The 14,276-nt window shown below is 48.4% G+C and overlaps 6 protein-coding genes across 6 annotated transcripts; 4 read left to right on the top strand and 2 right to left on the bottom strand.

Moving 5' to 3' along the window:
• Positions 1-351: 351 nt before the first annotated feature.
• Positions 352-2,787, top strand: hsp78 (chaperone ATPase HSP78; the record flags this gene model as incomplete). Its single annotated transcript, XM_022534332.1, has 1 exon — positions 352-2,787. One exon carries the CDS (start codon positions 352-354, stop codon positions 2,785-2,787), a length of 2,436 nt encoding a protein of 811 aa, XP_022387993.1.
• A 492-nt stretch (positions 2,788-3,279) lies between these two features.
• Positions 3,280-6,828, top strand: ABOM_007202 (MutS family protein MSH5; the record flags this gene model as incomplete). The annotated part of the gene is made up of 17 exons (XM_022534331.1): positions 3,280-3,487; positions 3,539-3,631; positions 3,689-4,067; positions 4,122-4,521; positions 4,574-4,651; positions 4,697-4,756; positions 4,805-5,159; positions 5,218-5,287; positions 5,364-5,453; positions 5,505-5,694; positions 5,744-5,778; positions 5,836-5,917; positions 5,973-6,084; positions 6,141-6,342; positions 6,414-6,452; positions 6,514-6,652; positions 6,715-6,828. 17 exons carry the CDS (start codon positions 3,280-3,282, stop codon positions 6,826-6,828), a joined length of 2,646 nt encoding a protein of 881 aa, XP_022387992.1.
• Positions 6,829-7,034: 206 nt separating this feature from the next.
• On the bottom strand, positions 7,035-9,038 carry ABOM_007201 (something about silencing 10 family protein; the record flags this gene model as incomplete). The annotated part of the gene is made up of 2 exons (XM_022534330.1): positions 7,035-8,800; positions 8,858-9,038. The coding sequence occupies 2 exons, from the start codon at positions 9,036-9,038 to the stop codon at positions 7,035-7,037; spliced, it is 1,947 nt and encodes a 648-aa protein (XP_022387991.1).
• Positions 9,039-9,528: 490 nt separating this feature from the next.
• ksrA (3-dehydrosphinganine reductase) lies at positions 9,529-10,675 on the top strand (the record flags this gene model as incomplete). Its single annotated transcript, XM_022534329.1, has 3 exons — positions 9,529-9,588; positions 9,657-9,788; positions 9,842-10,675. 3 exons carry the CDS (start codon positions 9,529-9,531, stop codon positions 10,673-10,675), a joined length of 1,026 nt encoding a protein of 341 aa, XP_022387990.1.
• Positions 10,676-11,518: 843 nt separating this feature from the next.
• On the top strand, positions 11,519-12,665 carry ABOM_007199 (sterol desaturase family protein; the record flags this gene model as incomplete). The annotated part of the gene is made up of 2 exons (XM_022534328.1): positions 11,519-11,998; positions 12,138-12,665. The coding sequence occupies 2 exons, from the start codon at positions 11,519-11,521 to the stop codon at positions 12,663-12,665; spliced, it is 1,008 nt and encodes a 335-aa protein (XP_022387989.1).
• A 697-nt stretch (positions 12,666-13,362) lies between these two features.
• ABOM_007198 (60S ribosomal protein eL6) lies at positions 13,363-14,276 on the bottom strand (the record flags this gene model as incomplete). Its single annotated transcript, XM_022534327.1, has 4 exons — positions 13,363-13,515; positions 13,558-13,578; positions 13,619-14,002; positions 14,201-14,276. Coding segments are annotated over 4 exons (634 nt in total), but the record flags the coding sequence as incomplete, so codon positions are not given.

Genomic DNA, 14,276 nt, shown 5'->3' with positions numbered 1-14,276 from the left:
ATGTGGTTGGATTGGGAAGTAAGGGGGAGGGAGAGAGTAATATATAGGAGAGTAGGAGGGGGAAGGTGTTCGAAACCGATTTTTTTCGGCAGCAGATCCACTCAAGGTGTGAAATTTTCGGCGGCGGCCAAATAGCCCCTCGATGGGGCCGCACGTGATCCCCGACGGAGCTCGTCGGCCCTCTAGGAGAGCTTCCGCCACTCACCGTTGCCGCCGCGGTGGAGCTTTCGAGAAGCGTCACGATGCTTGGGGTTGCTGGGGTATATAGGCATGTCATAGTCTCTCGCATGGATGACCTCGATTAGCACTTTGAATCAGAAAAACCTCCCAATCTCGAACCCATTGCTAGCCATGGCTTCAAGGTTGCAGCTCGCTCGAGGTCGACTGTTGCGCTCCCCAGCGCTAACATCGCCAAACCGTACATTCCACGCTACTCAACAATTACGTTTACCTTCGCACGCCCGGATCCTTCCCTCCATCGCCACTAAGACATCATTATTACAGACTATATCGCCGGCTCGCAATTATGCGAGTGGACGCCCTCACCCTCCCGGTGGTACTCACCGCATGAATTTGGGAGGTGAGCCGGAGAAGTCGGCTTTAGAACAATATGGTGTTGATCTTACCGCAAAGGCGAAGGCCGGCAAGCTGGACCCCGTCATCGGGAGAGATGCTGAAATTCATCGAACTATTCAGGTTCTGTCAAGAAGAACGAAAAACAACCCAGTACTGATAGGAGCGGCTGGTACCGGAAAGACAGCGGTCTTGGAGGGTTTGGCTCAAAGGATTGTCCAGGGAGATGTCCCGGAGAGTATCAAGGACAAACGTGTCATCTCCCTAGATTTAGGCGCGCTTATAGCTGGTGCAAAATTCAGAGGTGATTTCGAAGAACGCTTGAAATCTGTTCTCAAAGAGGTCGAAGAGGCGCAAGGCGGTGTGATTCTATTCATTGACGAGCTCCACACTTTACTTGGTCTAGGAAAGGCAGAGGGCAGCATCGATGCTAGCAACCTTTTGAAACCGGCCTTGTCTAGGGGCGAGCTTCAGTGCTGTGGCGCTACCACTTTGAATGAGTACCGATTGATTGAGAAGGATGTCGCCCTGGCGAGACGATTCCAGCCGATTATGGTCGGAGAGCCGTCCGTGGCCGCCACTATATCGATCTTGCGTGGTATAAAGAACAAGTATGAAGTCCATCACGGCGTGCGGATCACAGATGGTTCTTTGGTGGCGGCAGCAACTTACAGTAACCGTTATGTCACCGACCGTTTCCTTCCAGACAAGGCTATCGATCTAGTGGATGAGGCCGCCTCGGCCCTACGACTGCAGCAAGAATCAAAGCCAGATGTAATTCGTGAGTTGGATCGAGACATCACCACTATCCAGATTGAGCTCGAATCCCTGCGCAAGGAAACCGATGTCAGCAGTCGTGAGCGACGAGAAAAACTACAGGAAGACTTAAAAGTCAAACAAGAAGAAGCCGCCAAATTGACTGAGACTTGGGAGAAAGAGAAGGCTGAAATCGAAACGCTCAAGCGTACCAAAGAGGAACTAGAGCGTGCTCGTTTCGAACTTGAGCAGGCTCAGAGAGAAGGAAATTTTGCGAAAGCCGGAGAGCTGAGATACTCCACCATTCCAAGTCTCGAGGCCAAGCTACCGAAGGAAGGTGAAGAGCAGGTTGCAGGATCTCAGAGTCTAATCCATGACTCTGTTACAGCGGATGATATTGCGAACGTTGTTTCCCGGACTACCGGCATTCCTGTCAATAAGCTCATGGCCGGAGAAGTTGAAAAACTGATCCGGATGGAGGACACTCTGCGGCGGTCGGTTCGTGGCCAGGACGAGGCGCTTTCTGCAGTAGCCAACGCAGTCCGCATGCAGAGAGCAGGCCTTAGTGGAGAAAATCGGCCGCTGGCCTCGTTCATGTTCCTCGGTCCTACTGGTGTTGGAAAGACCGAACTCTGCAAGAAAATGGCTGAGTTTTTGTTTTCCACCGAGACAGCCGTTGTGAGATTTGATATGAGCGAATTCCAAGAGAAACACACGATCAGTCGCTTAATCGGCTCTCCTGCCGGCTATATCGGCTACGACGATGCCGGCCAGCTCACAGAAGCCGTCAGACGGAAACCGTATGCGGTTCTTTTGTTCGATGAGTTTGAAAAGGCTCATCGGGACATATCTGCTTTGCTGCTTCAAGTTTTGGATGAGGGCTTCCTCACGGATGCTCAGGGACATAAGGTTGATTTTAGGAATACCCTTATTGTCCTCACCTCTAATCTGGGAGCTGATATTCTTGTGGGCTCGGACCCCTTGCATACTATCAAGCAGACCGATAAGGACGAAGTTTCCCCTGATACCAAGAAAGCAGTCATGGATGTTGTACAACATGCATATCCACCGGAGTTCCTCAATCGGATCGATGAATTTATTATCTTCAAGAGGCTTTCTCGAGAAGCTCTTAGGGACATTGTTGATATCCGACTCAAAGAGCTTCAATCAAGGCTCGACGATAGGAGGATGACTCTGCAGGTGGACAGTGAGATCAAGGACTGGCTTTGCGAAAAAGGATACGACCCTAGATATGGTGCTCGTCCTCTCAACCGCCTGATCGCAAAGGAAATCGGCAACAGGTTGGCCGATAAAATCATTCGTGGTGAAGTTACCTCCGGACAAACCGCCCATGTTTCATTCAACGCCGACAAAAGTGGGCTTGAAGTTACTGCAAAAGGAGCAAAGACTGAGGACGCAACAAACGCAACATACCCGACAGAGACCGAAAACCCATAAATATATTGGGATCAACTTGTATTCTTTTTCTTTTCTTTGCTGGAGTTGGGTAACCCAGGCAGGTCCGGTAGGTTGGGAAATATGGCGTTGAGAACGTCTTTACTCTTAATGATGTCCATGTATATTAACGAGATCTCCGCTTTTGTGTGTACATTACTATAGTGTGGCTTAGATACATATGTATATGACTTTGACCAGAATCCTCGTTACTATCTTCTTGGACACTACAATAGTAAAAGCAAACCGGTGGACCGATATTCGGGGCCTTAGGCTCCAAGTCCCTCGCTCTAGTATACTCGTAGTTTTTTGATATATTTGCTTCCCATGGACAATAACCACCACAGGACTTCACTCGGGAAATATTATTGACCTAACACCATGAAGAGACAAACAAAGAAAAGACGTACAACATATCACTCAAACGCTACACCACATTCTTCCCATTCTAGTGCCTCATACAACCATCCTTCCAGCTCACAAAGATCTCCCGTGATGAGGCAACAATTATTCAATGATTCCCGAGGCTATCTATCTGGTGGTCCGATACAACAGCTCACTGATGACGATCTTGATCAAGTAATAGTCGCCATTGACATGAGAGAATCCGGAACTGTGGGTTGTTCATATTATTCGGCACAGGAAGAGACGCTCTATTTGTTAGGAGATATGCAATCGGCTAGCACCGAGATCCTTGATAGCCGTTCGTTAAATGATCCATTTCATTGTTTCAAAGATACTGATTAAGTTCTAGTGGTCATTCAGACTAAACCTACGGCACTCCTACTTTCACCGCGAGTCGACCATCTCTGGTCACAAAACATAGACGAGTATGAGCAAGGAAACAGTAAGCTCTATGAATATCTAGCGGTTAAGAGTTGGGGGTTGATAAAATGATGAATAGGTAGTCAATTTTACCTCCCCTATCAGCTCGATGTTCGTCCGTCCCAAGAATTTAGCTACCTCAACGCGAAGAACAAGCTAGTGGCATTGGAGATATCTTCGGAACACGAGCAACGCATCAGGTTCCTCGTGCCCCACAATGGACTAGTTGATACTGAGCAGATGGACACCGAGAGTCTGGATTTTACTTTACAGGATGGCAGGTTTTTACACATGCCCAGTTCGATCGACATGGAGAATAAAGTGACGATTGGCTGTGCAGGTGCCGTTCTCACTCACCTTCAGAGGCGAAGGGCAACGGTTATATCTGCTTCCAGTGATGAGACTTCATCATACTTCCAGGTGCGCGCTGTCGAAATGCTCGGCTTACGAGGAACAATGTGTGTTATCGTTTCTTAAAAATTACCAAAAACATTAATCTTACCGTATACTAGGTTTCTAAGCGGAAGAACATTGCTAGCACTCCAAATAATGGAGTCAGAGTCTCATCCAAGTATGGTTAATCAGGGACCAGGAAAAAAGTCATCCTCCTCGAAGGAGGGCCTTTCGGTATACGGTTTATTCCAACACTTTGCCTATAGCCCCCAGGGACGACACCAACTTAAGCAGATTTTTCTCCGCCCAAGTATAGACATAGATGTCATACGCGAACGCCATGCGTTTATTGGCGTATATTTACGACCAGATAATTACAATCCGCTAAACAAACTTACGAAGAGTCTCAAACATATCAAAAACCTCCGTCCCGTTATGATCAACCTTCGAAAAGGGATAAGTACCGGAAGTGGAAAACTAACGGGCTTCAAGAGTACAGTATGGGCCACATTGCTAGCTGTATGTCAACCATGGTAAGAGCATAGATAGCAAAATACTGAAAGTTTGTTAGTTTGCTTTCTACGGCATTGATATTCATGATGCCCTCAAAGAAACTGCTTCCGGGAACGAACTAGCTTTGCTTCAGAAAGTTTGTATAACACTCTGACCGCTATATGTACACTGACATTTCCAGGCTCTTCGAGTTTTGGAAGACACTCGGCTATATAGAGTTGGACGAATGATCCAAGAGATAGTAAGGAACCTAAACCTACTTATAGAAGCCTCGACTAAGGACTAATAGGTCGATATTGATAGCACTGAGGAGCAAGGTAGGACGGTGGTAAAACCGGGACTAGACAGGGAACTTGACAAGATGAAAGACAGCTATGATGGTTTAAGTAGTTTGTTGAAGCAAGTTGCAATAGATATTGCGAGTACCATCCCGGAAAGCCTTGAAATTGATGTGAATGTGATATACTTCCCCCAACTTGGCTTCAATATCGCAATCCCACTGAGCGATAGGGGAGAGGCAGCCTTCACTGGCTCCGATGATGACTGGGAGCTCATTTTTGTCACAGAGAACCGGGCATACTTTAAAGACTTTAGGATGAGGGAGATGGATGAGAAATTGGGTGATATTTATGGGCTAATATGTGGTATGTATTAAGTTATATGCTCTGCACAAATTATGCTGATGATTTGTTTGTCTATAAGAAAAAGAGATTGAGATTGTCTATGAGCTAGCACAAAAAGTGCTTCAATATGAGAAAGTGCTTCTTGAGGCGTCAGATATATGTGGTCACATTGATAGGCAAGCGCTCTCAACGTCCTCTTGACAGACATAGACTGATCTCCCGCAGCCTCCTCGCCATGTCACAGGCAGCAAGTTTCTATAGGCTGACCCGCCCCAAATTAGTGCGTGAAAACGTAGTTGGCATCAAAGGAGGCCGGTAAAGCTAAGCGAGGGAAAGTCTTATCGGCGCTTGCTGACAATTCGGCAGCCATATTCTCCAAGAATTGACTGTCTCATCATATGTGCCGAACGATACCCTGTTAGTTGGTGGGAAGTTGGGTGAATGGGCTCCATTTTCTTCATCAAGATCCCAAACAGCTCTCGAAACATGGGGTACTCCAAGCATGTTGCTACTAACCGGCCCGAATTACTCTGGAAAGAGCATTTATATGAAGCAGGTAAGTACGATGCTTCCAACAAAGGGATTCGCTGTGTAATTAATGTCAGGTTGCTTTAATCATTTATTTGGCACAAGTGGGAAGGTATGTAGGGCAGCGAATCACATGGTCATGCCATCTACATGTAACTGAATACAGTAGCTTCGTTCCAGCCGAAAGTGTCGAAATGGGGATAACAGATAAGATACTGGTTAAATCTAATAGCCAAGATAGTGTCTCCCAGGTGAGGGAAGCAATCAGCTTGTGTCCATTGGCGTATAAGGCTAATGCCACTCCAGATCCAGAGCACATTTATGAACGATCTGCAACAGATATCGTTTGACTTAAACCAGATGAGCGAACGCAGCCTGTTGATAATAGATGAGTTTGGCAAGGGTACCAGCGAGAGCGGTCGGTTCCTTTTGCTTATGCCATTTTCATATCAGACACTGAAATATTTGCTGTAGATGGTATCGGGTTGATCTGCGGGATTCTTAACCACTTACTTATAGCCGAGAATGCGCCGAAGGTTATTGCTGCAACACATTTCCATGAGATACTCGAGAATGAGTTTCTCAAGCCAGGGCCCCGGCTGCTGCTCGGTCATATGGAGGTACAGGTTTGCGAAGAATCCTGCAAAGCGGAAGACCAAATTACATATCTATATAAGTCCGTTCCAGAGTGACCGAAACTTTATTTGTATAATACGGAGTTGATCTGCTAACTGAATACTGGGATAGCTTTCACCTAGGCCGGAGCGATAAGAGCTATGGACCAATGTGCGTTTCAAGTATACGCAATATGTCTTGGTCTTGTATCTGACATGTATGGATGAGATAGTTGTGCGGCGCTGAACGGAATCAACGAGACGATCGTAGAACGGGCAAACGAGCTGGCATCTCTCGCTGTTCGTGGAGAAAACCTGACATCCGCTTGTGCCATGTTGTCAGTGGAGGAAATGCACGCTTTGGAAGAAGCGGTAGGGCATTACTATTGTCTTCTGGCTTTTGTGTACCACAGAAGAGACTGACATTATCGAAGGACATGCTTGCGAGGAAATTTCTAGGTCTTGAATTGTCAACGGAAGGGGGCGACGAAGCTGTGAGTGACATGCTAAACATACTTCTTGGAGAAACCAATGATGGGGGAGTATAAGTTCACTATATCAGCGAGGGAATTTGTGTGACTAGCATTAGAATGTGCCTGTTTTGACACCAGACTGGGGAGGAAAGGGGACTCGAACAGAGGTTTTATCATATGAATTATATATGTACACACAAATCCTTTTTGATATCACGAGATCGAACGCCCGGACTATAAGTATCCACTCACACCGCAAAGAAACAACAAAGGGGACAACTCTATAGCTTAACACTTTTAACCAGGTTCTTCTTAATACCAGTAAGTTCACCACCATAACCACCACGGCCTTCGCCACCCTTGTATAACTGGCGGATACTACCCAGCTTCTTCTTCTTCTCTTCGAACTTCTTCCTCTTCTTGACACGGGGATTGCGGGAGTCCTTGCTCCGCTTGGCCGCAAGACCCTTGTTCTTCTCGATTTGGTATGTGATGGCTCGTTTGCCATCTGGTCTGATCTCCTCCTGGATTGCCACCTCGCCTCCTTCACGGGCAGCAGCAGCGTACGCTTCAGCACGCGCCTTCTTATCATCCTTACGTTGCTTGGAACGTGCAGCAATCATATCATAGTAATCGTCATCATCCGATCCACCCTGGCCCCCTCTAAGCTCATTGGCAACCCGATGATCCTCGTCGTCACTGTCGCCGCCCAGTTGTTCAGACTCCTTAGGCTTCTGTCTACCACGCTTCTCGGCTTCAGCGTTCAGGCGAGCCTGACGATCCTTCAAACGTTCACGATAAGGTATATCCGCATCACCACCAGCATCACGACCAGCAGCAGTGCGCTTGTTTGCCTTCTGTGCAAGTTGGGAGGTGTAGAAACGGAGAGAACGCTTCTGCTTGGCTTTCTCCTCGGCCTCCTTAGCAGTAAGAGCATCTTCATCACCGAAGTCGGAGTCATCAGCAGCTTTAGAGGTTTGTTTAGCTTTTTGGGTGGCTTTCTTCTTGCCAGGCTTGGTGACAAGATTCGAGAGGTCCACAAGACTGGCCTCTGTCTCCCGTAATCTCTGTGCCCTGCGAGCTTCGGCCTCTGCCTGTGCTGCTTCGGCCATGCGTTGTGCTTTCGAGACTTTCTCCTTCTTTTTCTTGGGAATCTGTGTCTCCTTATTCATGCTCTGCTGCTTGGCGACAGGTGCGACAGATATCTCTTCTTCGCCGTCCATATCTTCCTCGATATCCGACACTTCGGGAGCAGTAAGGTCTTTGACAGACTCCCAAAGCTTACGGAACTTCACTAGGGCGCCCATGACGGGGTGTGATCGAAGCTGAGCTGGGGACAAGGAAGCCAGATTCCCAGAGGCATCACGAGACGATGTTAAAAGCATAAGATACATAGTAAAGGTACCGAGATAAGCCGACAGGGCACGGAATTTGATGACAGGAATTGGGGCGGCTTCCGGGATTGCATCTTTGGTGGTCTTAGCAGCCTCGGCGGCTTCTGCAAGCGTGCGATGTGTTGTCTGAAGGTCGATGAAATCCTTTGCCAATGGCTCGAACTCGGGGTATCTCGACTTCAAAATCTTCAGTTTCTCCTCTGTGCTCATATCGTCTGTGATTTCCAACTGTGGGAGAACCTCCGTTACTTCTCCAGCATCACCTTCCCCATCTTCTTGCCCTTTGCCAGATTCGGCCCATTCGGTTTCGTCGAAGCCAAAGTCTGCCTCATTCATCGCTTGCAAGTGCTTCTGTTGGAGTCTCTTAGCTTCCTCCTCTTCCTCAAGAGCATCCGCTTCTGTTTCTATTTGATCCGCATTGTAAAGGTCTTTCCTCGATGAACCCCAAGCAGCAATGCCGTCCTCGTCCTCGTCCTCGGAATCAGACCCCGCAGCACCACCGCGCTTTGTCTTGGGACGTAAGAGTTCTTCGTCATCTATCTCATCCTCTTCACCGTAATCATCCTCGTCCATATCCTCGTCGTCATCTAAGTCGTCTTCGTCCACCGACTCGTAGCCCATGATTTCTTCATCAGACGGCTGGAGCATTTCCTCTAAAAAGTCGCCTCGTCAGAAAACAATTACACCCACGAGGCTCTGCATAGACTAACCTTCCTGGGTCACCTTCCGCCGTCTCTTTGCCTCCGGTTCTTCCTCCAGCAGGACTTGATCACGACCCATCTGGAATTCATCTTCGGAGTCGTCAAACCTCTCCTCGATGTTGAATTTCGTACGTTCTGGGGCGGACTCTTTCCTGGCCGCCGGGCGACCACCCGCCTTTCTTTTCCCCATGACTGACTTCTGGATGGACAAAAAGAGATTGATCTACTCTGTAGTCCAGGCCAAATCTGCGGAATTGATAAACCTCCGCGATAAAATTTTGGGCGGGACGCTTACCGCCTTAAAGACACTAGTCTCATGTGGGCCAAGTTTGCAGTGTTTGATCGACGATACAGATTGTTACAGGCGGAATGCCACCAAATCGGAAGGCCCCCACTGTATCCATGCTTGGTGTACGGAAGCTCCTGAAGGCTTTCAAACCATCTTGATGATCGGCAACTGAACTTCGACTGAAGAGGAAGCAGCAGGCCCAATTGACCTTCCTCAACGGACTAACTTTGTTGTCTGGCCAAGTCGCCCACCTTATCTCCTCGGAATTCCCATCCTTATCTTCTTTTTCCCCATGCATCAAGTACTCTCCTTCATCTCTAACGACCTATCTCCCACCAGATTGGGGGTTTCCGTCATTCTTTGCGGGTTCTTCCTATATACAGTTACCAAGATGATTCCCAAGATCTTGGGTTTCGGATCCCAACAAAACGAGTTCGTCGTGGAGGGCAGGGTATGCGATATATGATCTCTCTCTCTTTGCCGTAAACAAACTACTAATCATGTCCATCCTTGTTATAGACCGTGGTGATTACAGGTGGTTCCGAGGGTATGGGCAAGGCTGTAGCCTGCCAGCTTGCTGCAAAGGGTGCGAACGTTGTCCTCGTTGCACGAACAGTCAAGAAGCTTCAAGATGCGCTTGATGATGTTAAGGTAAACCGCCCATGTGTGTATGCACTACGCTAGAAGATGCTTACCTTCCTTAGGCCTCGGCTGCGAATTTGAACAGGCAAAAGTTCCATTACATCAGTGCCGACCTTACGAATGCCGCGCAATGCGAGCAGATCATTGAAGAGGTCACCGAGTGGAATTATGGGCTTCCTCCTGACGTCGTGTGGTGCTGCGCAGGTTACTGCAACCCTGGGTTCTTTGTCGACACTCCAGTCCAAACGCTCAGAGATCAGATGGACACTGTCTATTGGACTGCGGCGAACACCGCCCATGCGACACTCAGGAAGTGGCTTGTACCTGTCCCTCCAAGCGAACAGACGACAAACCCGCGAAGACATCTTATTTTTACATGTTCCACGTTGGCTTTTGTACCGATCGCCGGGTACGGACCTTATTCTCCTGCAAAGGCCGCAATTCGTTCTTTATCCGACACCCTCAATCAGGAGATTGAAATGTATAACGGCACTCGTCAATCAAAATCGCAGATTAATGCTACTCCTGCCGACGTCAAGGTTCACACGGTTTTCCCGATGGGAATTCTTAGCCCCGGCTTCGACAATGAACAGAAGCTGAAGCCTGAGTTGACAAAACAATTGGAGGCTGCTGACAAGCCACAAACCCCTGACGAAGTTGCGAGAATAGCGATTGCAGCCCTGGAAAGAGGTGAATACCTTATTACGACTATGTTTGTTGGGCATGTAATGAAGGGAAGCGCCATGGGGGGCAGCCCAAGGAACTCTACTGTCCGCGATACATTGACCAGCTGGCTCAGCAGCTTGGCCTTCTTGCAGGTGATTCCTGATCTCCGAAAGCAGGCCTGGAACTGGGGCATGAAGAACGGTATCCCGTCGTCCCGGACGTCGGAGTAAGGCGTGGTATTGGGAGATGACATGTTTTGTTGTGCGGTGTATGATTAGATACCCATGAGCATCCTTACGCAGCCTGATTCGCTTATCCTTAGATCCGTACCTGCTATTGGTGTTCCTGTCTATGAGTTGTCCTATTAAGTGTTATTAAGCCGTACCTACATTAGGTCCACGCTAAACACGTGCCATTCGAATGTTTGATGTCTTGGCCCTGGAATGAAAACTTTGTCGTCTGACATGGTGCCCGGCAGGTTGGGTGAAAAGTAAAGGGTCTGTACAAGTGTATACAATATATATATAATGTTTTTTTTCTTTTTTGTTCTCTCTCTCTCTCTTCTCTTTCGGAAAACAGTCTGACGCGTAGTAAGAAATTACAGACGGTCGCCATGACAGATGTATAAGTGATGAGCTGTCTGGGTTACAGAAATTCCAGTCAAATACGATGGAATAAAGTTAAGTGGTAGCATTATTACCGTTAGGCAACATCGGGCCAGATTAAATTAGGGCAGAACAACAACAACAACAACATTAAATTTCAGGTTGGCATGTGGATCGTGAGTGTGACGTCTTGTCGCTCAGCCGCTAAGGCTGCAAGCGGATTCAACTTATTACCCAAAACTACCACCAGTGCATATATGCTCATGACCCTCCATTGCGACGATGACATAGACCATAGACCTGGATTGAAAATTGGTTCTATCTCAGAATACCCTGGTCGGTTGTTTATACTGTTATTTTCCTTACACACCTACAATGCATCCTAAGCCGAACATATAAATCAGCAACATAAAAGACAACCACCTACAGTCAAAAGTGCGGTCAACATTGCAACGCACAGCACACACAATGGACGCGCTCCTCTCATTACCTGTGCTCTCTCTATTCCTGGTTCCCACGATCTCCTCCTACAGTACGAGTCTCAATATAATTTTCTTTTACATGACATGGACGACCCTCGTGCTGTCGCATCCTCCGCTCCGAGTCGAACTATTCGGCACCGCAGCTGTGCGCCTCCTATTCTTTCTATTCCCATCGCTTCTGTTTTTCCTATTCGATGTCCTGACCCCCTCCGCTGCTGTTGTTGTAAAAGCGCAGGGTGAAGCTGGCCTCCCAGCAGGAAGTAAACGGGGCAAAGTCAGAATGAAGGATCTCAAGGTTGCGGGATGGGCTATTCTCAATATTGGGTTGAGCTTCGCCGCACAAGCAGCGATTGAGGAAGCTCGGACGGAAATATTTGGGATGCGGAGTGCACTGAGGGTCTCGATGAAGTTACCGATGCCCTGGGAGATGGTGAAAGATCTACTGCGGGGACTGCTGGCAAGAGAGGTGAGTCGAGTCTATTCCAACCCAACCCAACCCATACATAAAGAAACAAAAATATATCGAAGAGAACCAAAGCGAACCCCGCCCCCCCAGAAAAGAATGCCAGAGTAACTAACATCTTATTGTTGGAATAATACAATAGATCTTAACCTATAACATCCACCGTTTCATCCTCCACTCCCCAGACTATCAAGTCTCTAAATACCACCGAAAATGGTACCATTCTCTACGAGCTCCCTTCCCCCTCACAGCACACTACGACCACCCACTCGCCTACCTTCTCTCCAATTTCACCCCCACCTACATGCCCGCCATGCTCTTCCGCTTCCACATGCTCACGTACCTCCTCTACCTCACCGTGATATCCATCGAGGAGACATTCGCCTTCTCCGGGTACTCTGTTATGCCGACAAGCTTCTTCCTGGGCGGGATCGCACGTAGGATGGATATGCATGTACTCAGTGGGGCGGAAGGGAATTTCGGCCCGTGGGGGATCCTCGATTGGATTTGTGGGACTACTGTGGGAGGAGACGAGGATGAGGAGGAGTTGGAGGAGGCTTTGAGCGAGAAGGAGATGATTGATGAGCAAATCAGACGGGCGATTGAAGAGTCTACAAGGAAGAGGAGGGATGAACGGTATAAGTTGAGGAGGCGGAGGAATGATTATTAGGGTTACTGATATATGAATGTATATGGGCCATGTTCTAGAAGGTTGGGGTATGTGCCCTAACCGATGATGAGTGATGTCTTCCGGTTATGAATTTTTGGGTTGTGTATGGAGCGGCGGGGATTGGATTTCTAAATACTAAATCATTTATAAAGCCTTGATCATGGGGAGCCCGCGGGTTGTACGTTTTGTATTAGACATATCGTATCGGAGTCACATAGAGCTGGAGAGTCGACAGGCACGAGATCATTACAGATAAGAGCGGCATCTGGAATGCTGATAAAGTGAATCTGAACAGAAACTTTGAATTCCCAATTTTAGATTGTCACCAGAACCTGGAAATCGATGACGTATCATTCTAGACATGACAAACTCCCAGCCGCACGTTAAAGGGGGATCATATAACAGCTGGAAAAGGTATTATTCTTTTTTTTTCTTTTCATTTCGGCTCATTTATAGGTCCTGCGAATTGGCGACACAAGAGGGACTGATCGTGAAACAGAACTAACAACCGGTTTTCCGAATTGACCGTAATCCTAATGAGCAAAGACGGAGCCCGACTCGAGTTACATATTTCATGAGCTGTTCCTCCTGTGCTGCAGGCGCTTCCCACATTGGGAATGCCAATCCGCATTCAAGCCGCCCCTCACATGAATTCCTCCACAATAACTACCGAACCCGCGGCCGCCGCGTCGCACGTTTACCACTTCATCTCGTGGGGCTTGTCGCCGTTGCGGAGGCTGAAAGTGCTGGCGAGGTAGCTGCCAAGGAAGTTCTCCTTCTTGACGGAGGCCAGGATGGACTGGTCAATGGCCTTCTGGTCGCTGGCGCGGGCGCTGGCAACCTTCTTCTTCTGTTGTTGATTCTCGAATTAGCATACCACAAACCATCTTACCGAGCGGTCATCGGCCCAGATCTATCATATATATCCAGGTCAAATGACGCGGCACACGTACCTCGGGCTTCTCTCCCTGCTTGAAGAAAGCCTCCTCGGTCTTCTTCTCGGCCTTCTTCTCCTTGGTGAAGTAGTCGGGAGTGGAGACCTTCTCGACGGTCTGAGCGTCGACGCCGCTGATGTCGATGCTGGTGCTGGTGGCGATCACATAGCGGGCGTTGACACGGCGAAGAGGAACACCGTTGATCTTGAAGGGGCCGGTGACGAGGAGGACACCCTGGTCAAGGTGCTTGAGGAGGACAACACGCTTGCCACGGAAGCGACCGGCGAGGAGGATCAGGATAGTACCGGGCTTAAGGCTCTCCCGGAGCTTGGTGGGACGAACAGCCTTGCGGACCTGTTTGGATAGAAGAATAACCATGTCAGAACGCTCGTTCTTATACGTCTACAAACATGCAATTTCCGAGATGTTGTAGATAGTGCCGAAGATGCGATTTCCTTATCAACAAAAGTTCCGTATTCACTGGTCTTGTTCCAACCACGAAATGGCTCATTGACCGGCGCAACCGTCGCACTCGTTCATAAGAAACCGCATCTCCATCACCATTCACTTATTGTATTTTTTGCACAAGGGTGTACTGACTTTCTTGGGCTGCGACTCGTCATCAACGGGGTACCATTTCTGGGCCTTCTGAGCCGGCACGGTCCTCTGGCCCTTT

This window comes from Aspergillus bombycis, assembly GCF_001792695.1.
Source record: "Aspergillus bombycis strain NRRL26010 chromosome Unknown contig00057, whole genome shotgun sequence".
NCBI lineage: Eukaryota > Fungi > Ascomycota > Eurotiomycetes > Eurotiales > Aspergillaceae > Aspergillus > Aspergillus bombycis.
Note: the sequence above shows the minus strand (reverse complement) of the source record. Positions and strands in the feature narration are given on the sequence as shown.